Source organism: Balaenoptera ricei, chromosome 16 (assembly GCF_028023285.1).
Source record: "Balaenoptera ricei isolate mBalRic1 chromosome 16, mBalRic1.hap2, whole genome shotgun sequence".
Taxonomy (NCBI): Eukaryota; Metazoa; Chordata; class Mammalia; order Artiodactyla; family Balaenopteridae; genus Balaenoptera; species Balaenoptera ricei.
The window spans coordinates 48903165-48930331 of NC_082654.1; the positions used below are offsets into that span (position 1 = coordinate 48903165).

General features: G+C 51.5%; 1 protein-coding gene across 4 annotated transcripts in view; it reads left to right on the forward strand.

Moving 5' to 3' along the window:
• ARHGAP22 (Rho GTPase activating protein 22) overlaps positions 1-27167 on the forward strand; it is a 197702-nt gene that overhangs the window by 161098 nt on the left and 9437 nt on the right. For all 4 annotated transcript variants that reach the window (XM_059900629.1, XM_059900630.1, XM_059900631.1 and 1 more), the window contains 3 exons: positions 20249-20456; positions 25721-25853; positions 26727-26800. In XM_059900629.1, the coding sequence (XP_059756612.1) occupies positions 20249-20456; positions 25721-25853; positions 26727-26800 (415 nt within the window). The remainder of the gene's footprint in view (positions 1-20248; positions 20457-25720; positions 25854-26726; positions 26801-27167) is intronic.

Genomic DNA, 27167 nt, shown 5'->3' on the forward strand with positions numbered 1-27167 from the left:
GGGGTTTGGAGTTTAGTGACATTTGAGTAAAGGAGACGAAGGGGTGAGTTACACATATATCTGGGCAGAGCGTTTTGGAGGCAGACGTGGGGGTTGGAAGAGCAGCAAGGAGGCCAGTGTGGCTGGAGCAGAGTCTGTGAAGGGGGAGAGAGGAGGTAAGGGCTGGTAAATCAGTAGGGCCTTGTCACGGTGATGACTCTGGCTTTTCCTCTGAGCGAGGTGGTGTCATTGGCAGGTCTTGAACAGAGCAGTGGCCAAGCCTGACTCAGGTTCCAACAGGATCCCTCTGGCTGCTGTGTTGAGAATGGATGAAAGAAGCAAGGACAGAAACAGGGAGACCAGTTAGGAGCTCGTTACACAATCGTGCAGGTGAGAGGTGATGGCGGCTTGGCTCAGGATGGCATGGGTGATGAGGAATAATTGAGTTATTGATATATTTTGAAGGTAGAACCAGTAGTATTTCCCCTCCTGGAATGGGTGAAAGGTGAAAGAGAATGAGAGAAGTCAAGGGTAATTCCAAGGTGTTTTGATCTAAGCCAACTGGAAGGATGGATTAGCTGTTAACTGAGATGAGAAAGAACACAGGAAGTGCAGTTGTTTGGAAGGAAGATGGAGAGTTCACTTTGGGGTTTAGTCTGGGATACATGTTAGAGGCTCAAGTTTAACGTATCAAGTAGGCAATTTGACATTTATGTCTAGAGACCAGGAGAGAAGACTGGGTTGGAGAGAGAATGTGGGGGCCATTGACACATAGATGGGGTTTGAAGCCATGAGGCTGGATGAGACACCATGGAGCTAGTGGAGGGACAGCAGAGGATCAGGGCTGAGCCCTGAGCTGCTTCCAGGTAGGAAGTCAGGGAGCAGAGGAGAAACCAGCACAGGGGATGAGGAGAGCCAGGAGCAAGTGGGGTCCCTGAGCTGAGTGAAGAGAGCATCTAAGAAAGAAGTATCTGTGCACTGCCAATAGATCAACCAGGAGAGAACAGATGGTGAGCACAGTCCATGGTTGACTTGTCAAGGGTGGTTTTGGTGGAGTCCTGGGAGTAAAGCCTGATAATAGTGGGTATGAAAAAGGATAAGAGGAGGGGAATTGGAGTGTGATCATAGCCAATTCTTTCAAAAAGTTTGCTGTAAAGGGAAAAAGAGAAATGGGACAGTAGCTCAGTCCTCCAGTAGCTGGAGGAGGGAGTTTGTTTATTTTTTTAAGTTGGGAGACAAAACAGCAATGATGGTACAGGTGAGGGAGAAAAGAATTGCTGGAGCACCAGTATCTCTTGTGGATATAGATGGGAAATTCCTCAACAGACTACAAAGAAATTGAATCCAGCGATATATAAAAGGATTATAACCATGACCAAATGAGATTTATCCCAGGAATGCAAGGGTGGTTTAACATCTGAAAATTAATTAATGTGATACATCAATAGAATAAAGGACAAAAACCACATGATCATCTCAATCAACTCAGAAAAGACATTTGACGAAATCCAGCACCATTTCATGATAAAAACATTCAACAGTCTAGAGATAGAAAGGAATTTTCTAAACCTGCTAAAGGGCATCTACAAAAAACCCCACAGATAACATCATGCTTAATGGAAAAAGACTGAATGCTTTTCAGGAACAAGACAAGGATTCTCGCTTTCACCACTTCTATTCAACATTGTACTAGACCAGAACAATTCTAACCAGAACGATTAGGCAAGAAAATGAAATAAAATGCATCCAGATTGGAAAGGAAGAAACAAGTAATCTATTTGCAGATGACATGATTTCGTGTCTAGAAAGTGTTAAGAAATCTACTAGAAATCTATTAGATCTAATAAAAAAATTCAGCACGATTGCAAGATACAAGGTCAATATACACAAATCAATTGTATTTCTATACAGTAGCACTGGGAAAACTGAAAATGAAATTAAGAAAACTTCATTTATAATAGCATCCAAAAGAACAAAATACTTACCAATATATTTAACAAAAGAAGTACAAAACTTAATACTCTAAAAATGACAATACATTCTTGAAATTAAAGACCTAAATAAATGGAAAGACATCCCATGTTCATGGATCAGAAGATTTGATATTGTGAAGAGAGCTCCACTGCCCAGTGGATCTCTGGACTTCCATGCCCCACTCTAGGAACACGGCCTCTGGGGAGGCCCTGTTGGGCAGCACCTCCTAGCCAGCTCTCTGTGAAAGGGGAGAGAAAGGAGTCACACGATACCAGGGCTGCCTGGCATCTGATGGGTGCTCACGGGTGAGTCCTTGCCTTGCCTGGTTATCTGGAGAGAGCCAGCAAGCCCTCGAAGGTGCGTCTTATGTGCATAGGAAGGTGCTTATTAGCAAAGCCGGTTGCCTTGAAGTATTAGAGGAGTCAGAGTGAGCACAGGTTTTGGCATCAGGCTGCGGTCTATGCGTGATCTGGCTCTGCCCCTTGCTTGCTGTGCGACGTGGGCATGCCACTTACCCTCTCTGTGTCCTTGTTTGTAAAATTGGAATAAGAATATCTTCTTTGCAGAATTGTCATGCGAATTAAGAGAGAAAATGGATGCAAAGTGCTCAGCACTCTCAGAACTAAGTAGTTCTATTCATTCAACACAGAAGTCTGCCACGTGCAGGCGGGGCACACAGCAGGGATCAGATGGAGCTTCCATTCTACTCCCCAAGACAGAGAGTAACAGGAAAGTACATCGCATGGCACAGAGCAATTGTTCTCATCAGAACCACCCAGAAGAAAAGGGAGACTGTTTTATCCTCCCCCAGAGTTTCCAGCTCACTAGGATTTGTGTTTCTAACAAGTTCCCAAGTGATACTGATGCTGCTGGTCTGGGACCCACATTTCGAGAACTGCTGTGTTAGAAGGTGGTGAGTGCTACTGAAAGAAAAAAAAAAAAAAAATAGAGCCAGTTAAAATACAGTGGTGAGTGTGGGCCTAATGATAGAGTGACACCCAAAGTCTTGAAGAAGTGAGAAAGTGAGCCAGGAGGATGTCGGGTGGAAGTGTGCCAGACCCAGGCAACAGCTTGGGCAAAAACAGAGAGCATCTGATGTGGTCTTGGACCAGCTTGGAGGCAGGTGGGATGAGGGAGTGAGGGACGGGGCCAGATGCAAAGGAGCCTGATGGCAGAGGAAGGACATGATCTGATAGATAGTTAAAAGGGCTGCTCTGACTGCTGACCAGAGCGGGAAAAGGGGAAGCCGGGGGACCTGTTTGCAGTAATTCAGGTGAGAGACAAGGGTGCTTACACTATGGTGGGTGGTGGTGAAAGTGAGCAGATTCCAAATCTGTTTTGAAAGTAGGACCTACAAGATCTCTTGGATGTGGGTTTAAGAGAAAGGGAGCAGTGAAGGTGGACGCCCAGGGGTCTGATCGAGCAGACAGAAAGAACTGTCATTAAGTGAGTGAGGAAGACACAGCCTAGAGCAGGTTTGGGACAATGCAGCAAGACCACAGCTCCATTTGGGCGTGTATGAGTTTGAGATGCCTGTTAGTCATTAAACCAGTGGGCATCCTGAGTGGGCAGTGGGATGCAGGAGTCTGGGGGTCGGGGTTAGCGCTCAGTAACTAGTAGCATGGTAACTATCCCCCCTACCCAGTGGCACTGATGAGCAAAGCCCAGCAACTGTCCCAACCTTACAGGCAGCAACACAGAGTGACAGTCCTGGGGCCAGGAGCCTGGTATGGGAACGGTGTCCTTGCCCAGAGTGACAGCTCCTCGCCGGGGAGGGGCACGAGGGGCCAGGCGGCAGCCTTGCAGTGGCCATCAGAGCTTCGCTGCCCATGCCAGGCCCCATCCTGATGTGTGTGTGGCTCTCACAGGCCTCTGGAGACTTTCCCCTGACCCCCCCAGAGCTGACAGTCCTGTCCTAGGTTCCTCAGAAATCATGGGGGAAGGAGGGGGACGAATGCGGCTCCCAGAAGCCACAGGGCAGGACACTTGACCTGGAGAAAATCCAGCCTCAGGACAACTTGGAAGTACACAAAGCAACCTTGTTAGTCCAGCTGGTTGTGGTCATTATTTGCTGGAATGACATCTCCAAACGGAAGCCCTCAAGGCACAGTCACATTCAGGATGAAAGGTCACTGACCCCAGCCCAGGCTGGCAGTGGTGGAGCCTGAGATCTTAAGTGGACCACTTCTCCCCAGCACTACTTACTCCAGATCCCAGCGCTTCTGGGAGATTCAAGAAGAGAAAGTCTTATTTCTATTTCCCCTGGACGTTAACCCACCAGGCCAGTGGGCCTGGGTCTTTACTGGCTGCCTTTCCAAAAGGGGAAAGATAGGACTGTTGCTGACCTGGGCTGGGCTTCAGTCACTGAGCCAGCAGAAGGGGCACTTGAGTCTGATTCTGGTACCCTAGGCCCATTCTGGTGGGCCCTGAGGGACCACATGCCACGTGGAGGAGAAATTGCCGCCACAGGCCTTGGACCCCATCCAGCCCCAAGCTCACAGAGGCCAGATCTGTCCTCTTCTGAGTATATGGGTCAGTACACAGCACCCTTGGGCCTCCTTCCCCTGCAGCCCTCAAGGCTTCTCCTCTGAAGTGATCCAGGAGCCTTCGAGCTTAGATCCCCAGGACAGGGGAAATAGCCCCCAGCCACAGACCCCACTGACAGGTGGCCAGGGAGCCCGGGGCCGTTTACCAGGAGAGCAGGGTGGAGGAGCAGCTGCCTTATCTTGGGAGAGCCTGGCAAGCCAGCAAGGGTGATTTATAGGGGGCTGCTCACCACTGCTTCCTGTGAAACTCAGGATGCTAACTGCTCAACTAACTGCCTCTTACCCACCTTGCTGGCTCGCTGTCTGCCTTCCCTCCCAGCAGATGTGGTGGAAATGCCCCTGCAGCTGGGCCTGCCTGGCTTTCCGTGTGTGCTAAGAAGAGCTCAGATCCCAGGGCTGGAAAAGAGTTTGTCATGGTCATTGCTAAGATGAGGCCAGTGGAGGGTGTGTGCCAGCAACACTGCGTGATGTCCTGGTGACTCCCCACCACAAGGGGAGAAGTTGGGTTGAGGTAGCCACTCTCCAGAGCAGCTAATGTTTATTCAGCGTGTCCCGGTGCCGGGCTCTGCACCCCAGTTGACCCTCACAATAGCCCTTTGAAATCAGTCCTGCTGTAGCCCCTTTTACAGGTAAGGAGACTGAGCAGCAGAGAGGCTCAGGTAATCTGTCCAGGACCCAAAGAAGTAAGCAGGAAGCCAGCATTCTAACCCAGGTCTGCGGGAGCTCAGAGCCCTGGGGCTGGATGCCGGGTCCGGAGAGCAGGATGCGGGGAGCCCTCGGGGTGCCTTGTGGTCGGGTTCGCTGGCTCTCAGTGTCTTCCCAGACAGCCTTGGTCCTCCACATCAGTCTGAGGAAAGAGGCAGGGGTCTCATGCTTGCCATTTGCTACTCTTGACAGTGGTTCATTGTATCAAAATTATATTGTAGAGAGGGACAGAGAGGCCCAGAGAGGTTCAGCAACTTGCCTAACAGCACACAGCAGGGTTGGGAGCAGGGGCAGCCTGCCTCCAGGGTGAGCCCATCCAAGGATGCTCTGTTGCCAGGCACCATAGTCTCTGGATCTGCGTTGTCTTAAGAGTGGTGTGGGGACAGGGAAAGGGAGGCAAGACTGAGGACAGAGGTAGTCCCCGAGGTCCTGGACCCATCCCAGAAACGAGAGCCACCCCAGCTCAAGAGATCACCTTTCACCAGGCGCTAGTGTGAGAGGACAGATCCCCAGCCTCTCAGCTCCCTGGCCCACCCCAAGAGGAAAGTTTCATGACTATCTTTGCATACCCATCCCCCATCTCAGGCCCCATGGATTAAAAAGACCTCCACAAGGTGACGTGGGTGGTGACCTGGCCAGGGTTTAACCTAGAGTTCATTGTGGCAGTGTGCATCAGAGTCCAGAGCCTTCTAAATGGGGGGCAGCTGCAGACCTCCGTCCATGCGGGGAATCTGGGCGGGAGGTTGGGTGGAGGGATTCCCTAGAGATTGGCCAGTCTAACTCTCTGACCATAAAGATGGGGAAACTGTGGCTCAGAAAAGAGAAAGCAAGTCAGTTGCCAGAGCTCTCTGCCTACCTGGGAGGACCCCCCTCCCCCGGAGTAGGTGCCTCCCCTGAGCCCTTGGACCCTTCTCTTTAACATGGGCAGAGCTGATCAGACCTTGGGGACTGTGGGCCATGGGGGCTCCAGGCTTTTCCGGCAGGTTTAGGGCAAGATACTCCTTGACTTACGGCCCCCTGGCCCCATGAACCACCCCTCCCACCTTCACGTGTACCTGAACTCTGGGAGGGGAGAGCACTGAGCCCCTCCCCATGTTCCCAGCACTCGGGAGGACTTCAGCCCCCACCCCGCACACTAGCATCAGGACCAGGACTAGGGGGCCTCCCTGGCCTGGGGCACAAAATTTAAGGGAGCACCAAAAAACTCAGTGATCAGGATGAATATTTTATTTAATTTTTTAGAATGAAAATTAATGCAAAAAAATCCATTGTGTTAGTTCCCGATTGCTGCTTTAACAAATTGTCACAAATTCAGCAGTTTAAAATAACACAGATTTATTTGCTCACCCTTCTAAAAGTCGGCAGTCGGAAGAACTGAATTTTTATGATATTGAAGATACTGAAATCATGGTGTTGGCAGGGCTGGTTCCTTCTGAGAGCTCCAGGGGAGAATGGATCTTTGCCTCTTCCACTTCCTAGAAGCTGCTCACGTTCTTGGGTTTCTGCTTCCCTCCTAATGTTGCCTCCTCTTCTGTAGTCAAATTTCCCTCTACCTCCATTTTTTAAGGCCCACTGAGATAATCTAGTATAACCTCTTGTCCTCAATCCTATCTACAACATCCCTTTTGCTAGGTAAAGTAGCAACGTCACAGGTTCTAGGGATCTTGAGGGGAGCATTGTTTAGCCTACCACATCCATGATAAACAGACTATCAAAATTTTAAATAAAGACAGGATCTGTGGGTGGGATTAGGGTGAGGCAAATGAGGCACTCACTCTCAAAGTCTGTGCAAGTACAGGGTCAGATCCTGTCTTTATTTAAAATTTTGATATTTTGTTCATCATGGATTTTTTTTGGCATTAATTTGTATTTTTTTAAATATCGCAAAAATATTTCTCTTGATTACTGAAATTTTTGGCACCCCCTTTAACCTTGCACCTGAAGTGCAAAATTCACTTGCCTCATTCTAGTCTAGGCCCTGCTTAGTAAGAGCAAGAAAAGTGACCCTACCCTACACACTGGATTTCAGATGAGCTCCCACCCCTTCCAGCCCCAGGGCTCCCCTAAGCCCTTCCCTTACAGAATTCTGCCCACAGACCCCTGGGGACCTCCACCCCTTCTTCTGGTGTTGCAGGGCCCCAGCTTTGCTTCTCTGTCCACCTGCCCTCCTGGTGAATGCCTGAAGCTGTGCACCCATCTCGGTCCTCACCCTTTGCACCCTCTGGAAGTGTGGGATTGTGGGTTTTTTTCTCTGGGATAGAATCCTACTCTGGGAAGAACTCAGGCTTTGCAGAAAGATAATATAGGTTTGAACTGAAGATCTGTCACTTACTAGTTGGGTGACCTTGGGAAAATTACAAAACCTCTCTGAGCTTCAGCTGCCTCATCTGTAAAATGGGACATTAATACTCATACCGCTCAGAGCTGCACAAGACGCTTGTGTTAAGTCCTAAGCACTCTCCGTGGCACTGGGGCGCTGGCCCCTCGGCAAGGCAGAGGGTTGGAGCCCTGAATGCCAGTTCCACAGACAGCAGCCCAGCTGTAGACTGGGCTCGGCACTCACCCCGCTGCTTGACCCAAACCGAAATCACCTGGGCTCCACCTGGAACACCTGCCTCCCATTCTGCGGGGAGAGGAATTTCCTAAAGCGAGCCCTTGACCAGGAAGAAGGGGCGGGTCATTGGGAGTTGCTAGTATTCCTACGGTGCCTGTAACACCGAGCGTTAGGAAGAAGCGGGTCAGAGGTCTGAGCGGGGAGCGCCACGGGGGCCGACTCCAGGAGCAGCGTTTCAGGCACTCGGCGGGCCCAGGCCCTCCCTCCCTCGCTCCAGGGTCCGGGCCTGGGGCGGGCGGCGGGCAAGACGCTACCTGCGCGCGTGCCGGGCATTCCTGCCGCCGCCGCCGCGCCGCCGCGCCCGGGCGCGCCATGGGCCTGATGCCGGCCGCGCGGGCCTCCTCCGGGTGCCGCGCCTGCCCGCGGTCGCCCTGCCGCCTGCCAGCCTGTTGCGCTACCGCCGCCGCCCCAGGTACCGCGGGAGGGGGTGCGGGCGCCCCGCGAAGCCGAGCGTAAGCGGCGTCCCTGGCCGACAGCGCGTTCGGCCCCGGCCCCACGCGCGGGTGAGGACAGCGCTGCGCCGGCGGGTCGCGGGGCGCCCAGGGGGAGAGGGGGAGGGAGGGGGGAGGGGTTGGGGGCAGCAGCGGGACCGGTCGCCGGGCTGGGGGAGCGGGCACGCGCGTGTAGGGGGAAGAGGCAGAGCTGGGACGCCTCCTACCTCCCGCCCTGGTGGTGGGCATCCCGCGTGCAGGGATGAAGAGCCTAGTCTTCCGGGGCACGGGAACTTGCAAAGGATCACCCCACCACCACCACCACCACTACTGAGGGGACCAGGCAGGATGCCAGCTCTGGGCTACCGACTCCAAGTTCAGTGCTCAGCCCACGTTTGCCTCTCCAGGCCTCAGGAAGGCACCCGTGTCTGGGCGTGGGGCTGGCTAACACCAGAGGGTAGGGGTCACTTCTGCCTTGGGGACCAGCTTGCCTCGGGCAGGACACCCCCCCAAGACGTTGTGTCTCGCTGTATTTCTCTCCCCTGGGCTGATTTCAGCCTCTTGGTTGTTGAAACTTGGCTACAGCCCAGCCAATTGGTTACAGCTGTTGCGAGTAGAGCTGAGGCTCTGTAGTACCTAGTGGAGGGCAGTGCCCTTAGGCACAAGTGTGGGAGTGATGTAAAGTGGATTTACAAACCGTGGGGTGCGTGCATGGAGGACAGCAAATGTCCTGGGGAGGGGAGTAGAGAACAGGAAGGGTTTACCCGAAGTTTGTGAATCTCTGGAGAGAATTTAAGAATTATTGTCTTCATTGTGTCTCTTCTCTCTGTGCCTCTCCCCCCAGCTGGAGAGAGCCCTAGTATGGCCAGAGCCATACTAGGAGACTGAGGTCTCCCCTCGGGGATCAGCTCCAGAGGGAATCTCAGCTGCCTCCCTTCCCTGCTGGGTCCCGGGGGCAGGCAGAGCCCACCCTATCCTGGGCTGGCCCTCCTGGGTCAGGAGAAGGCCACATTTATCAAGCACCTGGTGCCATAGGCTCTCCCGTGGCTGCCGACGGCCCCATGAAGTGGCAGAGACCAAGGCTCAGAGAGGTTGAGGACGGTGCCCAAGGTCACCCAGGACAGGGATCTGAGTCAGCTGAGTGCTGGGCCTGTCCCTTCCTGCCCCTGCTTGGGATTCTGGGGAGAGGGGAGTGAGGGCCAGGCTTTGCCAGGGAGCAGCTGGCAGGGGAGGAGGCCTGGCTCAGCTCTGAGCCCATCCGCAGGTTCATCCAGAGGAAAGGCAGCCTCTGCCAGCTTCCTCACAAAGCGCCGGCTGTGCCACTGGAGAAGAGTGTGGGCTGGGCCCTCGAGGAACCTGCACACTGGCTGGGTTTCCAGGGATCCGACAGACCTACTGAATCTGGTTCTTGGCAAGGCTCCCCCTCTGAGACGTGCCAGGAGGGCTGAGGAAGTTCAGCACAGCCGTTCCAGGCCCTGCCAGGCTCTGGCTGAGAGACCCTGACGAGGGGAGTGGTGGGCAAGGCCCCTGGCTGAAGGAGGCCAGACCTGTAGCCTGAGCACAGGGCGCCTCCAGCAGGAGGAAGCTGGGAGCAGAGCCCTGGGAGGCTGAGCTGGAATGAGTCTTTCTCATGGGGCTCCGGGAGCATCTCCCCACCAAGGGTGGTGAGGGGGCAGCTCACACCTGAAGGCTGTACAAGGTCGGATGCAAGGCTCCACGCCGCCTTGCTGGGAATGTGGGGTCAGTCCTGGGCCTGGTGGTGGCTGGGAGCAGGGCCTCGGGGCAGCCTCTAAAGACAAGTGTGATCATCCCCATTTTATAGATGGAGAAACTGAGACCTAGGAAAGGAGGCCACTCTGCTCCTCAGTGGCTTAGTCAGGATGTGCACCCAGACCAGTGCAGGTGCAGGCTCAGAATCTTTGTCTCTGTGGCCTTCAGCCTTGACCATCACCTGCCACCTGTGTTCCCATTCCCCACCCCTAGCTTAGCGCTCTCGCCAGGCTCAGCGCTTGGAGGGCCTCTGGGGGAGTCTCATCATTTCCCAGAGTCCCTGAGCCATGTATGGGGTCAGTGCTCACCAGGGCTCATGGTCCATGTCAGGACAGGGGGCTGCTATGCTCCCAGCCTCTTCATTCAGGCTCTCTCACACCCACCCTCCAACCCCTGGGGCCCTTGTCAGACCTCCTCCCCCGGCCCCCCGCTCAGGTCTGCCTTGGGGTCTCTGCTCATGCACGCCCCCAGCACCCCGCACCCCACCTGTCTGCCTGGCTATCTCCTGCTCATTCTTAGACCCCAGTTCTGATGTTCCCTCCTCCTCTAAATCGCCTCTGTTTGGAAGCACCCGGGATCCTGTGGACTTCCATTTCCTGGCTCTCACAGCCCTGTTCAGGGGGCTGGAAGAGTGGTCTGGAAGGCTTCACAGGGGGAAGCAGTGGTTGAGCTGAGGTTGGGAGAGGGCTTCAGAGACGTGGGAGCCGCCTGACTACAGGCACCGCATGAACAGCAGGGCTGGCCGTGCAGCAGCTGCCCTCTGCCTGGCCCAGACTGTGCCCCAGAAGCTGGTGGAGGGAGGGCGGCAGGCCCTTGCCTCTCTGCCTAACAAGTTTGGATTTTATCCTGGGTGGGGAAGGAGGGAGGCAGCAAGGGGTTTTCAGCAGAGGAGCCCGTGGTAGGATTTACATGTTTCTAGCCCTCTGGGCAGCTCTGAGACCTTCTAGGACCTAGAACAGGGTGGGGCACAAACGCAAGAGTGATGGAAGTGTGGATGGATGGATGGATGGACGAATGGACAGGTAGACAGCAGATGCCCTGGGGACAGGAAATGGGAGAGTAGGAAGGGCTGGGGCCAAGAGGAGGCTGGATGGAATTACCCAAGCTTTGTGAATCTCTAGAGAGAATTTTAGAATTCCTTTCCTCATTGTCTCTCTTCCCTGACTATGGCCTTCAGTCACTGTGAGCCGAGGGTGGGGAGCTGAGTGCATGAATTTGGGACCACAGACTGTCCTGGACTGTGTGTCCACCCTCCTTCGCTCAGTGCTCCTTGACCTCTGTTCCAAGCCCAGCATTGGCTCAGGACTGGGGAGAGGGGGTGGTTCCCAGTGAGGATCCGGGCAGAGGCGAGTGTCTTCACATGGTCTGTGGTAGAGGGCCAGGGAGAGAGCCCAAGAGCACTGTGGTTGTGCTGAAGGGAGTATCTGGGACAGCTCACGTAGGAGGGGACACCTGAGCTGTTCCCAAGGGCTAATAGGAATTTTACACAGACTGAACAGGGAAGAGTCCTCCTGTGCACAGGCCAGGCAGCAGGAAAGCAGATGTATGCGGGATGCTCGCATAGTGGGTAAAGCGGAAGTGAAAGGGACAGGGCAGGGGCCTGAGTGGGGAGGAAGGCAGGAGGCAGGCGCCAAGGATGCAGTGCCAGGCTGGCTCCTTCCCCTCTTGAGGACCCTCTGCTTATGGGCAGTTCCCCCTGTATGTTCTCTGCCTGCTCATTTGAGGTCCTAGCAGATGCCTCTGGTCACGATAGGCCTGGTTTCCCATTTCTACCTTCTGTGGGTCAGGGCCAGTCTCCTACTTCATCCTGGCCCTGGGGGGAAGTCTGCGTCATGGAGGTTGAAGCAAAAGAGGTGAGTACCTGGCAAAGCCACATGAGTGAAGTGTGGATGGGATGTGAGGCAATAGGGAATGGTGGGGGGGGGGGTCTGTGGAGAATTAGCAAATACATGGGCTATCAAAAGGGCACAAGTGCCACTGAACTCCGTCAGTGTAACCATTTGGGAATTCCGCCAGGTGCCACGAGATCTGTGGATTCTTTTAAGAGAAGCTGGGAATCCAGATTTTTATATGAAATCTCTGGATTTTAAATAACTAATTTAAAAATGTTTCAAACATCTTACTAGCTCAAAAAGAGCATGTGGACCCATGTGGTTCATTGCTGGGCATAAGTGAGGTGAGAGGGAACAGTGGCTCTGTGTCCCCGGACCAACCCAGGCCACTCTCAGGCTGGGCAGAGAGGCCAGGATGCTGTGCTCAGGGCCGTTGACTGGCCCATCGGGCCCCACCTCTGTGGGCAGGGGCAGCTTGGCTCTCCCACCAAATCCCAGAGGGCAGACAGTTTTTCCTTTCTTGTCAGTATTCTATCCTCTGCTTACCTCTGCCTGTTGCCCAAATGACCACATCCTTGGGAGCTACTGGTGAAGAAAGACAGGAGAAACACAGGAAGCGAGGCTGGTGCGTGGATAGCATCACACAGGTATCCATGCTCCAGCATGGGTGGAGAGCAGCAGTGTGGCCTAGAACATTCTCTGGACCTGGTGCCAGACTGCCTGGGTTTTGTTTGTTTGTTTGTTTTTGTTTTTTTAATTTTTATTTTATTGGAGTATAGTTGACTTACAATGCTGTGTTAGTTTCAGGTGTACAGCAAAGTGATTCAGTTATACATATACTCATTCTTTTTTAGATTCTTTTCTCATATAGATTATCACAGAATACTGAGTAGAGGTCCCTGTGCTATACATTAGGTCCTTGTTGGTTATCTATCTTATATGTAGTAGTGTGTGTGTGTTCATCGACCCCCCACGTTTCCCCTTTGGTAAACATAAGTTTGTTCTCGATATCTGTAAGTCTGTTTCTGTTTTGTAAATAAGTTCATTTGTATCTTTTTTTATTAGATTCCACATATGAGTGATATCATTTGATATTTGTCTTTCTCTGTCTCACTTCACTTAGTATGATAATCTCTAGGTCCATCCATGTTGCTGCAAATGGCATTATTTTGTTCTTTTTTTCACTGAGTAATATTCCATTGTATATATATATATATGGTATCTTCTTTATCCATTCCTCTGATGATGGACATTTAGGTTGCTTCCATGTCTTGGCTATTGTAAATAGTGCAGCAGTGAACATTGGGGTGTATGTATCCTTTTGGATTATGGTTTTCTGCAGATATATGCCAAGTAGTGGGATTGCTGGATCATATGGTAGCTCTGCTTTTTGCTTTTTAAGGAAGCGTCATACTGTTCTCCATAGTGGTTGTACCAATTTACATTCCCACCAACAGTGTAGGAGGGTTCCTTTTTCTCCACACCCTCTCCAGCATTTATTGTTTGTAGTTTTTTTTTTTTTTTTTTTTTTTACAAATTTTGCTGCTAGTTTAGTCCACAAATTGTTATAATAGTTTAATTAATTAATTAATTAATTTGTTTATGGCTACATTGGGTCTTTGTTGCTGTGCGTGGGCTTTCTCTAATTGCGGCGAGTGGGGGCTACTCTTCGTTGTGGTGCGCAGGCTTCTCATTACGGTGGCTTCTCTTGTTGCGGAGCACAGGCTCTAGGCATGTGGGCCTCAGTAGTTGTGGCGCATGGGCTTAGTTGCTCTGCGGCATGTGGGATCTTCCTGGACCAGGGACCGAACCTGTGTCCCCTGCATTGACAGGCAGATTCTTATCCACCGTGCCACCAGGGAAGCTCTGTTTGTAGACTTTTTGACGATGGCCATTCTGACCTGTGTGCGGCGATACCGCATTGTAGTTTTGATTTGCATTTCTCTGGTAATTAGTGACATTGAGCATCTTTCATGTGCTTTTTTGGCCATCTGTATGTCTTCTTTGAGAAATGTCTATTTAGATCTTCTGCCCATTTTTTGATTGGGTTGTTTATTTTTTTTTGACATAGAGCTGTGTGAACTGTTTATATATTTTGGAGATTAATCCCTTGTCAGTCGCTTCATTTGCAAATATTTTCTCCCATTCTGTGGGTTGTCTTTTTGTTTCGTTTATGGTCTCCTTTGCTGTGCGGAAGCCTTTAAGTTTAATTACGTCCAATTTGTTTATTTCCGTTTTTATTTTCATTACTCTAGGAGGTGGATCATAAAAGATATTGCTGCGATTTATGTCAAAGAGTGTTCCATGTTTTCCTCTAAGTGTTTTATAGTGTCCGGCCTTACATTTAGGTCTTTGATCCATTTCGAGTTTATTTTTGTGTATGGTGTTAGAGAATGTTCTAATTTCATTGTTTTACATGTAGCTTTCCTGTTTTGCCAGCACTTTTTTTTTTTTTTGAGCATGATATTTGCATTATTTTATTGATTTAAAAATAATGAAAGCAAATTTATTGGAAGAGCATTATTTTATTTACATTTAAAAGAAAAAAATTGGCTATATTGACAGGCAATATTTAAAAACCCATTTCAGAGATCAATATTTACAGCACTTTCTTTAAAATAAGACATTAACAAATCACCAACTAAATCATAAGGAATAAGCACAATTTTGTAAGCTTTTTTGGTAAGGCAAAATGCATATTATGGATAAAAGATTAGTTGTGACAATAAGCTATTATTTTCTACCCTAAATGCATGCTCAGCATCCGAGCACAGGATAGCATGAAGAGCATCCAATAATAGATATCAGCCAAAACTTCAAAATTACATTCAAGATTTTGTTTTTACTTATAATTAGACATGACAATGAATTCACTGCCTTCAAGATATTGAAGTTGGTCTTCTAAATATTTAAAAACAGTTAATTTTCTTAGAACATGGATTTTAAAAATGTTTATCAAAATTCATATATTAAGCTTATAATGATGCCAGGAGTATACTCTCTCTACCTTTTAATTTTTTTTTTTTACTAATTGTGAAAATGAAAATAGAAATATTCTAATACTAATTACATAGTATTAGGTACTTACTAATTATATATGTATTGTGTATGTACTATGTATTATGTATGTACTAATTACATAGTATTGATACTTAGTATTTTCTAAGGTTGGAGGGAAAATCCATTATTTTTGGGTCAAGGACTTACTCAGCTACAGTCCTGTGTTTCAGGCATGAAGTGCTCAGGCATTTTAGATTTTCTAGTAAACATTAGTGTAACTCTAAAATTACCTGGCATGACCAACACCACTTATTGAAGAGCCTGTCTTTTCTCCATTGTACAGTCTTGCCTCTGTTGTCATAGATTAATTGACCATAGGTGCGTGAGTTTATTTTTAGGCTTTCTCTCCTGTTCCATTGATCTATACTTCTGTTTTTGTGCCAGTACCATACTGTTTTGATTACTGTAGCTTTGTAGTATAGTCTGAAGTCAGGGAGTTTGATTCCTCGAGCTCTGTTTTTCTTTCTCAGGATTGCTTTGGCTATTCAGGGTCTTTTGTATTTCCACATAAATTTTAAGATTTTTTTGTTCTAGTTCTGTGAAAAATGCCAGTGGTAATTTGATAAGGATTGCATTGAATCTGTAGATTGCCTTGGGTAGTATAGTCATTTTGACAATATTGATTCTCTGATCCAAGAACATGGTATATCCTTCCATCTGTTTGTGTCATCTCCAATTTCTTTCATCAGAGTATTATAGTTTTCAGAGTAGAGGCTTTTGTCTCCTTAGGTAGGTTTATTCCTAGGTATTTTATTATTTTTGATGCAATGGTAAATGGGATTGTTTCCTTAATTTCTCTTTGTGATATTTCATTTTAGTGTATATGAATGCAAGAGATTTCTGTGTGTTAATTTTGTATCCTGCAACTTTACCGAATTTATTGATGAGCTCTAGTAGTTTTCTGGTAGCATCTTTAGGATTTTCTATGTATATCGTGTCATCTGCAAACAGTGATGATTTTACTTCTTCTTTTCCAATTTGGATTCCTTCTATTTCTTGGACTTCCAAAACTATGTTGAACAAAAGTTGTGACAGTGGACATTCTTGCCTTGTTCCTGATCTTAGAGGGAATGCTTTCAGCTTTTCACCATTGAGAATGATGTTAGCTGTGGGTTTGTCATATATGGCCTTTATTATGTTGAGGTAAGTTCCCTCTGTTCGCACTTTCTGGAGAGCTTTTATCATAAATGCGTGTTGAATCTTGTTAAAAGCCTTTTCTGCATCTATTGAGATGATCATATGGTTTTTATTCTTCACTTTGTTAACGTGGTGTATCACACTGATTGATTTGCAGATATTGAAGAATCCTTGCATTTCCTGGGATAAATCCCACTTGATCATGGTGTATGATCCTTTTAATATATTTTTGGATTTGGTTTGCTACTATTCTATTGAATATTTTTGCATCTATGTTCATCAGTGATACTGGCCTGTTATTTTCTTTTTGTGGTATCTTTGTCTGGTTTTGGTATCAGGGTGATGGTGGCCTCATATAAAGAACTTGGGGGAGTGTTCCTTCCTCTGCAGTTTTTTGGAAGAGTTTGAGAAGGATAGGTGTTAACTTTTCTCGAAATGTTTGATAGAATTCGCCTGTGAAGCCATCTGGTCCTGGGCTTTTTTTTTTTTTTTTTTTTTTTTATTTATTTATGGCTGTGTTGGGTCTTCGTTTCTGTGCAAGGGCTTTCTCTAGTTGCGGCAAGTGGGGGCCACTTTTCATCGAGGTGCGCGGGCCTCTTCACTATCGCGGCCTCTCTTGTTGTGGAGCACAGGCTCCAGACGCGCAGGCTCAGTAGTTGTGGCTCACGGGCCCAGTTGCTCCGCAGCATGTGGGATCTTCCCAGACCAGGGCTTGAACCAATGTCCCCTGCATTGGCAGGCAGATTCTCAACCACTGCGCCACCAGGGAAGCCCGGTCCTGGACTTTTGTTGGAAGTATTTTAATCACTGTTTCAATTTCATTACTTGTGATTGGTCCGTTCATATTTTCTATTTCTTCCTGGTTCAGTCTTGGGAGATTGTACCTTTCTAAGAATTTGTCCATTTCTTCTAGGTTGTCCATTTTATTGGCATATATTTGCTTGTAGTAGTCTCTTATGATCCTTTGTATTTCTGTGGTGTCAGTTGTAATTTCTCCCTTTTCATTTCTAATTTTATTGATTTGAGTTCTCTCCCTTTTTTTCTTGATGAGTCTGGCTAAAGGTTTATCAATTTTGTTTATCTTCTCAAAGAACCAGCTTTTAGTTTCATTGATCTTTGCTATTGTTTTCTTTGTCTCTACTTATTTCTGCTCTGATCTTTATGATTTCCTTCCTTCTACTAACTTTGGGTTTTGTTTGTTCTTCTTTCTCTAGTTGCTTTAGGTGTAAGGTTAGGTTATTTGAGGTTTTTCTTGTTTCCCAAGGTAAGATTGTATTGTTATAAACTTCCCTCTTTGAACTGCTTTTGCTGCATCCCATGAGTTTTGGACCATCATGTTTTCATTGTCATTTGTCTCTAGGCATTTTTATATTTCTTCTTTGATTTCTTCAGTGATCCCTTGGTTGTTCAGTAACATATTGTTTAGCCTCTATGTGTTTGTGTTTTTTACAGTTTTTATCCTATAATTGATTTCTAGTCTCATAGCATTGTGGTCAGAAAAGACGCTTGATGTGATTTCAGTATTCTTAAATTCACTGATTTGTGGCCCAAGATGTGGTCTATCCAGGAGAATGTTCCATGTAGACTGCCTGGGTTTGAACCTTGACCCTGCCACATACTGAGTGAACTTGGGCACATTCTGAAGCCCCCTGCCTCTCAGTTTGTTCATCTGGAAATTGGGAATGATGGTGATGGTGATGATGATAACAATAATGGTAATATTCCCTAAGTTATCCAGCTGTCTGAGGATCAAATATGTTGATACATGTAAAGTGCTTAGAACATCACCTGGCACCATGAGTGCCATGTCTCGGCCAGTTCAGCACACTTTCCTTGTGCACATATGTATGCATGCACACACACACATATGCACACACAAGTCCACATGCATGTGTATGCATGAACATTCACACATACATGCATCCACACACTTCTCCCCAAAGCATTGATGGCGTCACTGGGTGCCTTCCTTGTGGGCATGTTTTCTAGAAGGGAGAAATCTCATCCCCCAGGTTCTATATACTTTGTCTTTAGGTCGAGCAGCATGAGAAGGAACATTGACTGAGTCCTGCTCTATGTCAGGCACTGTCTTAGGGACTGATGTATCTTATTTCAAAACAGCCATTGTGTGTGGGAAGCTACAGTAGGCAGCCATCCGTCCTGCCACCCTCTCACCTGGTTGGCTCAGCACTCAGGTCTCGGGAGGCCACCTGCCTGGGCTGCATCCCTCTGGGAGGACAGAACTGCCTGGACAGAATGGAGCTTTGATGTCATGCTCTGGCCCACCCCACAACTGCCCTGCGGGGATGGTCTCTGAGTCAGAGACAGGGAGATGGCAGATGGCGGGCCTTCCAGAGGCCTTGTAGAGCTTAGGGCTGGGAGAAGTCTGTTTCTCCTTCACTATCACTGTGAGTTAGGGAGCTTCATGGATCTCCACTCCTTCCACTCTTTGCCTGGGCTGCCAGGAACCTCTTTGCCCAGTTGTGTATTTAGTTGTCACAGGTTTTCTGGGTCAAAAGTTCCTTTACCTTCTTGCTCTCTGCCTCTGTCCCTCATTTGCTTTCTTGTCCTGTATTAAATGTTTTGGATATTTTGCTTCCTAATTTTTTTTTTTTTTTTGCAAATGTTATTGAAATATAGCAAACAGAAAGGTGAACAGATCACAGGTGTCACAAGTGTGTAGTTTAATGATTTTTCTCAAAGTGAACAAAGCTGGGTCAGCAGTGCCCAGGTCCAGAATCCGAGTATTACCAGCGACCCCAGATCCCCTCAGGCTCCTTCCAGTCACTGACCCACCAAGGGAACCGTGTTCTGACCTGGTTTTGCACTTTACATAAATGGAGTCATGCAGTGTACACTCTGGGTCTGGCTTCTGCTAGCAATTATGGGGTTTTTTTTTCATTTTAAAAAATTTTGGTAAAAATAGGTCTGACATAAAATTTTAACCATTTTTAAGTGTACAATTCAGTGGCATTAAGTATATTCGTCATGTGCAATCATCACCATCATTCATCTCCAGAACTCTTTTTATCTTGTAAAACAGACTCTGTACCCATTAAACAATAACTGTCCATTCCATTGTCCTCCAATCCCTGGCAACCACCATTCTACCTTCCGTCTCTATGAATTTGATTATTCTAAGTACCTCCTATAAGTGGAATCATACAGTATTTTACTTGTTTTAGTGGACTGGCTTATTTCACTCGGCAAAATGTCCTCAAGGTTTGTCCATGTTATAGCATGTGTCAGAATTTCCTTCTTATGGCTGAATAATATTCTGTTGTATGTATGTATCACATTTTGTTTATCCATCTATCCATTGATGGACACTTGGGTTGCTTCCGCCATTTGGATGTTGTGAATAATACTACTGTGAACATGGGTGTACATATATCTGCTCAAGTCTCTGCTTTCACTTCTTTTGGGTATATAGAATTGCTGGATCATATGGTAACTCTGTTTTAAATTTTTTGAGGTGCCTCCATACTGTTTTCCACAGCGGCTGCACCATTTTACATTCCCATGAACAGGGCACAAGGGTTCCAATTTCTTGACATCCTCACCAACACGTTTTCTGTTTTTTGGATAGTAACCATCCTCATGGGTGTGAGGTGGTTTTGATTTGCATTTCGCTAATGATCAGTGATGCTGAGTTGTGATTCTGCTCTCACATCATCTATCATCTGTCTTTTTGCCTGAGCTGTGCCCCAGCTGTTGTCATTGCTGTCCCATGCTCCACGGTATGAGTAGACCATGACAATCCCGCTCATTCTGCCGCTCATGGGCATTAGGTAGTTTCCCATTTGGAGGGATTGCAAGGGAGTGCCACTAAGAACATTCTAGAGTTCGTCTTTCAGTGGACATAGTGTTGGGTTTTTAAATGCAAGCCACTTCCATTTGGAGGTTAGTGTTGCATAAATAAGCCAATCAATAAAATGCATAATGCATGGTCCCTGAGGGCCCTCCCTGAGGGTCCTCAGGCTTGAACAAGCTCCACAGGCCAGGCCAGGCCCCTGCCCGCTATGCCCTCCTGCCCTGTCCCAGCCGCCTGGTGCCTGCCCTCCCGGTTTCTAACCTGCTCCCTCACGGGGGAGCCACCCTTGGCCCTGACAGCACCCCCTGCCCTCTGTTGTCCCCAGCGCCCTCCCCCACCGCCGCGCCGGCTAGCTGAGGGTGTGACCAGCTCCTCTCTGTGCCCAGGGGTCTTTGGGCAGCGCCTGGAGGACACAGTCCACCATGAGCGGAAGTATGGCCCGCGCCTGGCACCCCTGCTGGTGGAGCAGTGTGTGGACTTCATCCGGGAGCGCGGGCTCACCGAGGAGGGCCTCTTCCGCATGCCTGGCCAGGCCAACCTGGTGAGGGACCTGCAGGATTCCTTCGACTGTGGGGAGAAGCCACTGTTTGACAGGTGAGCTCCTGGGAGGGGTGCAGATAGGGCCACCTGTCCATTCCCCTGCATAGCCTCCTCTCAGGATGCCAGCTGAGAGGCATGGGTGCAGGATGGAGGATGGGATGGCGCCCTACACTGGCACATGTGCCCAGCCAGCCCTCCCAATGGGTGGAGTGCGGGGCACAGAATCACTGCAGCAGCCCTGCATCTCCCTTAGGGGTGGATCCTGCCACCTCCACGTGGGCTGTATCCACTGTGGATGCCCGTAAGCCCACCCCAGCAGGAGCAGGGAAAGGCCTCTGCTGGCACCATCCAGGACTCCAGGCCTTCTGCATGGTCTGTTTCTTGGCTCTGCTTTCTTGGGATGACTTGCCCCCCAGCCTCCTTTGGTGCCAAGATGGAGGCGTGGCTCCATCCCCACATTCTCACAGGTTTTGGGGGTGGAGGAGCAAGTCTCCTCCACCTGTCCTGGGCCAGTGCCCATCCTACCCCATCACTGGGGCTTACTGAGTCCTGGGCTCCACCCCGGGATAGTCAGCCTCACTTAGAGCCCAGGAGCTAAGAATGGGGGACAGGTAGCTGTTTGGGGGCCTCTTCTCTCTGATGGTATCTCCATCATGGGGCAGTTTTTCATAGAAAATTCTTTCTGTATCAAGCCAGCCCTGGCCCCCATGGAGCTTCTGCCCATTCTTCTCAGATCTGCCTTCACAGACGAGGGCCCCTCTGTTGCAGGATAGGTCCACAGGTTTCTGCTGGCAGCCCTGGCGTTTTCAGATCTTTTCCTCTCGGGGCAGAACACTTCCAGCCCCTCCAGCATCTGCCCAGACCCATCACCACAGCCAGGAGAGTCTGTCAATTCCTTTTTCACATGTGGAGCCTGGGACTGATCACCACTCCCCAGAGGGGGTCTACCCAGGAGAGCACAGGGGTTCCTTCATCTGGAGCCTCGTGAATTTCCATCTGATACTCTGAGCTTGTGGTTCATTATTTATTATCTCAGTGAGCTTGTGGTCCACTCTGAACCTCTGCCAGCCAAGCCTCTTCCATCCTGTGCCTGTGTGGCTGTGGGTTAAGGTTGGAGATTGCTTCAAATAATGCTTCTCTGTGGTTCCTGGAAACTTGCTCTGGACATTGAGGTTTTTTAGAGAAGGGACCACGGCCCTGGTTGCCACTGACCCCACACCCTGAGCACGCCCCTGGCTGTGGATGACCACGGCCTCTCCTTTCTCTGCTCCCCCCATCACTGGGAAGGTGCTGAGGAGCTGAGTGTGGTGTGCTGGTGGGAAATCTGAAGGAAGTGATGCGATCAGTAGCCAGAGGGACCCTCGGTTCCAGAACCAAGGAGAGGATTCTGGGGGCAGGTGTGGGGTTGGGTGTCCTCTGTTTCAACAGGGCAACAATAGGGTGTGAGAGCAGGTGAGTGCACCTGGGAGGGCATGAGGGAGAAGAGAGGAAAGGGGACAACCTGAGAAGCCCCATCTTGGAGGATGGGTTGGAGGTGATCCCAGGAAGAGGAGTAGAAGTGTCCAGAGAGAGACACAGGAGCCCAGGGAAGGCCTGCCCCACACTGCTGAGAGGTCGGGAGTCAGGGCTGCAAGGCGGGGGTGTCTGAGGGGCTCTGCCTCTCCAGTGGGTGTTCAACAGGTGGGCCAGAAGGGGAGAGGATCCAGGCTGAGGCCTTCAGGAACCGCAGCTTGCACAGAGCATGTGTGCAGCAGGGGCAAAGCCGAGGAAGGCACTCCAGGGAGCTGGGTTTGGTCCTGAGGCCCAGGAGGCCAGGCACAGTTTGAGTAGGGCGGCGGCCAGATCTCATTTCGTGTTTGCAGATATCTCCCGAGTTGGCATCAGGCGGTAAGACAGTATATCTGGATCCCCAGGAGCTACCAAAAGTCCAGGTTCCAGGCCCCGCCCTCCCCACTCCTGTGGAATCAGACACACGAATGAGGAGTGGGAATCTGCATGTATAAAAGCCCCCAGTGACTCTGCTCAGCAACCAGATTTAGGGGCCAGTGGCCAAGGGGGAACCCCACGCCAGGTGGGGGCAGAAGCAAGGGTGAGGGGCATGACGGGGCAGGGCAGGCCCCCCTTTGCACCTTCCAACCTCAACCTCTCCTCAGCCTCTCTTCCCCCACCCTCCCTCTCCCTACCTGACCCCCTGCTTCCATCTGGAGCATCCCACACTAGCCCTGCCCTCAGTGCGTTTACAGACTTTTCTTCAATGGTCATATGTCCATTTTATGGATTAGAACCCAAGGCTGGGAGACCCCATGTAACTCACCCAAGATGCCCAGAGGTGGGCTCTGCCCAGCTGGATCCTGGCCTCTTTCCCAGAGCCCCTTGCCCTCCACCTACATCCTCCCTCCAGGAAAGTTCCTCTCTCAGCCTGCTCACCCTTCCAGAACTATCCTGTTTCTCCCTCCTGTCATCCGACAGCCTCTCACCTAGGGTCTCCTCTCCCGTACCCACCCTTGCCCGTTCTCAGCCCCCTGAACACCAGGGCTCCTCCACCCACCTTTCCAGGACCCTTCTCCACAGTGTTCCCTGCACTGCCACAGCTGGCCCGGGCTCTGAGTGCCTCTCCCTTCTGGAAGCTTCTCCTGGGGTATCTGACCCCATTCTCTCCCACTTCCTGGTATCTCCTCTGGCCCTGCATTGTGCCCACCCCCAACGCAGGCATCCCAAGGCTCCTCTTCTCCACTTCCTGACAGGATTGTCCCAGGGCTGCTCCCCTCACCCACATGCTGGCAGGGGCCATCCGGGACTGAGCTGGCTCGCTCCATGCGCGTAGACACACTCTGCACTGTGAACTCCGGCCTCCAGTCCTGGACTCGCTCCTCCATACAGAGCCCCACCTGGCCTGGAAGCCGCAGTCACCACACCTGTCCCTTCCTGCCACCCTGGTCTCTAGTCCCTGGCCCATAGCAGCTCTCCCAGCCCTGTCCGTGCTGTTGCCGAGCATCTCGAGGATGGTCTCCCCCATGCCCCACCTTGGTGGCTCTGGTGACTCTCGCAACAACTCTTCTTACATCACTTTGCACCCATCCATTGAGGGAGAGCGCTTGGTAGGTGTGGGGGAGTGGCCGTGAACACGACAGACAGCAGACAAGGCCCTGCCCTCACGTGGCCAGGACAGATGACAAATAAATGCACTCAGGGAACCAGCCCGGGTTCCCATCACCAAGCTCCCCTTGGCCTGGCCCACAGCACAGAGCAGGCAGCCCGGCCCCCAGGGAGGTAGTGCTTGGTGACTGGGCTGGGATGGGAAAGATGGGCCAGGCCGCCGCCTGGAGAGCGGACTGCAGGGGAGTGAGGTGTAGGGGGCAGGAGACCACAGCTGTGTTCTGGATGGACATTGGTGTCGGCAGGGGTGAGGGGGTCTTTGGGAATGAAGAAATGCAGGGGAATGACGGCATTTCCAGATCCATCCTGCAGATGGAGAAACTGAGGCTGGGGGTTATCTGCCTCACGGCGGGTTACCTGCTGTGCAACAGCGAGGGCAGAAGCTGATGTGGACCCCAGGGCGAGCCCTTGTCTCCAGCTGTTGCCCTCCTTGCCCGTGCGCCCAGCCCCCCTCCACTGCACACTGTGTGCCTGCTCCTGGGAGAGGGAGCAGGACAGGTGACAACACCTGCCCCAGAAGGGCTCACAGGCTGGTGGGCACCCGTTGTGCTCTGGGCTGCGAACATTCTCCTTGAGTGCTGGAGCTGGGGGCTGGATTCAGGCAGGTGTGTGTGGGAGGGGAGGGTCTGAGGGGAGTTTAGGGAGAAAGTGACCAGAAGAAGCCTTGGGTCAACTGTGGGGAGTGGGGAGAGAGGGAGGAAGTGAATTTCTAGGGAGGGAGAAAGAAGGTGAGGCAGTCAGGGCTGAGCCAAGCTCCCAGACGCGGGAGCACTGTAACCCGTGGGCAGCCAGCAGCCGCCAGGATGGGGCTCTGGGCAGGGACGCGGAGGCAAGGTCTGCAGCATGGAGGGGCCGCTCTGCGTCTACTTGCCCAGATCAGAAATGCTTCCACCTCCTCCGTCGGGGGAGACATAACGGCTGGCCCTTGTCCGAAGGCCAGCAGCTGATCCTCCTGGCTTCCCATCCCTCCCCGCGTCCTCCTGGGGCTCCTGCTCACACAGTGGCTGGCAGTGAACTCATGGGGTCCCCAGGTGGGAGAAGGGACATTGGGCTCAAGGCTGGGTACGCACTGGGGACCTAAGCGCCCAGGAAATGGATGTGTCAGCAGAGGAGGTGGCTGAGAGAAGGCACTGCGGGGTGTGGGCGGCAGCACGCCTGGCTGGAGAGGGGAGGTGGCGGCAGGGATGGGGGCCGCTCCACTGGCCAGACCGAGAGCCACCAAGAGCCTCCAGTCCTGAGGCAGGGAGGGGCTCTGGGTGCGTGAGTTTGAGGTGCATGTAGCCCTGTGGAACCCCAGAATTCCAAATGCCAGGGCGGAAGGGACCCCAGGGCTTACCTCAGTGCTACCAGCCTTGGACAGCCAGGGCCAGGTGGCACCTTAATGGCACAGCCATGTTCTTTTGGTCCTAGGCCCATCTTTCCTGAGCACCTCCCATGAGGGAAATGCGGTTCCAGCGTTTAAATCCAGGGCCCTAGAAAAGCAGATGAAATACCTGGGGCCTAGCCCAGCCTGGAAGGCAAACTTGGAGGAGGTGCCAAGACTGCAGTCCAGGACCTGAACCCAGAGTCCAAACAGGCCCAGGGCTGCCGCCCTCCACAGGGCCCACTTCAGTCTGGGCAGCTCCCAGCTATGAGCAGGAGACTGATGCCTGGGAGTGCATAGACGGGGCACTGGGGCACTGGAAATGGGGCATCCATAGTGTGAATAGAAGCCCAGAAGCCGGGGCAAGGGCCTGACCTCTGACCTGCCCAGCCCCTGGTGGCAGGTGCCCAGGGACAGCTGCCCTTTTTCAAGGGGCTCAGCAGCCCTCCTGCTTCCGTTGGAGGGTGAGCCTGGGCAGAGAAGCAAGCTCAGGCTTGGGTCGAAGGACAGCTGTGCCCCTGGCTGCCCGCCTTCCCGGTGTGGAGCAGCTGCACGTCACCCTCCACAGTACCCTGGGGCAGGCAGCAGGGCAGTGGAAGGGGGCCCTTCACGCTCACCTGTTCACCAGCCAGTCGTCACAGCGCGTGCGCGCACGCGGGCGCGCTCACACACGCACGCACGTACGCACGCACACACGGACGTGAGAGCAGAGGCTGCCCCTGGTGGGGGTGGGGCGGGGTACTGGTCACTCCTGCGGTTCCCTGGCGCCCAGGCCTCACACTCGTCCCTCTGCCTGCAGCACAACAGACGTGCACACGGTGGCCTCCCTGCTGAAGCTCTACCTGCGGGAGCTCCCCGAGCCTGTGGTCCCCTTCGCCAGGTATGAGGACTTCCTTAGCTGCGCCCAGCTGCTCACCAAGGACGAGGGGGAGGTTAGTGGCTCATGGGGACCCATCCTGGGGGGTGGGCCTGCTAGTTGGTGGCGGGTATGTGGAGACAGGACTTTCTGTGAGTCTTCATGGCACACAGATCCTGCCTCCTGCTGTGTGTGTGTCAGGGGGGTGGTGCCCTGGAGCAGCCTGCTCTGTGGGGGACAGGCCTAGAAGCTCCTAATCTGGGGAGGGCTGGAACATCCCACTGTGTGTGTGAGGTGCCTGGAGCATCCCCTCCGTGTGCGGCCCTCTGTCTCTCAGAGGGACAGGTACTTCCTAAAGCAGGCCGTGTTCCAGCCGTGCCCCTGAGCACAGGGAGCTCAGGCTGGGCCACTACCCAGTAGGCACTCCTGCTCCATCACCTGCTCCCACAACCAACTCAGGCTACCCAGGCCGGCTGTGGGGTTCAGAAACAACCAGACCTTGCATCTGTTTCTATCCCGCCACCTCCCAAAAGAATTCGAGACTGCTCCCAGGACAGGGCCTCCCACCCCACCCCTGCAGAGGCCGCCTGCAGCCCTGGTGGGCTCTGGCTGGGGAAGGACTGTTTGCCCTCTCTCTGACTGTGTGGGAGATGAGGGGTCTTTATCTGGCAAATATTTGTACCTCAATCAGTGAGCTGGCCCTGACATTCCTCTGTGGCCCTGCAGAGGCACATCCCTCACAACGGCTTCTCGAAAGTAAATCTGCTTCCCCCCGGAGGTCACAAGCCAGGGAGATGGAAGTGGTGGTGCCCTCTGGTCACCTGGGGCCAGGCCCATGGGCTGTGGATGGAGGTCTGGACTCGGATTCTCACCCCCTACTCCCTCTAGTAAGAGGACCGGGGCCTCCTTGCTGGTCTTTGAAATGCTGTTTTTCTCTCTCAATCCCAAGGGAACTCTGGAGTTGGCTAAACAAGTGAGCAGCCTTCCCCTGGTCAATTACAACCTGCTCAGATATATCTGCAAGTAAGTGACTAGGGGTGGGGCTTCCCTCCCCTGTGCTCTGGCTCCTTGCCCTTCAAGGGGGTCGGGGGCCTGGGTCATGCTTCCACTCACATGTCTGTCAAGCCAATATGGGAATATAGAAGAACACAGTCACTGTGCTCATAGAGCTTACAGTCCTGAGCACATCATTCCTGAAGGAAAAGGATACAGCCTTTGTTCCTTCTGCCTCCTCTGGGTGCCTCTCACCATCCCCTCCCCATGGGTCTGCCTCCTGACCACAACCTAGGCTTAGGGTGCCAGGAGAGGACATGCAGGGTGGCCTTCACCTAGCCCCGTGTCTGGGGGGATCTGGGCCTTCCTGGGCATCTACTCCCACTGCAGGTGGGAG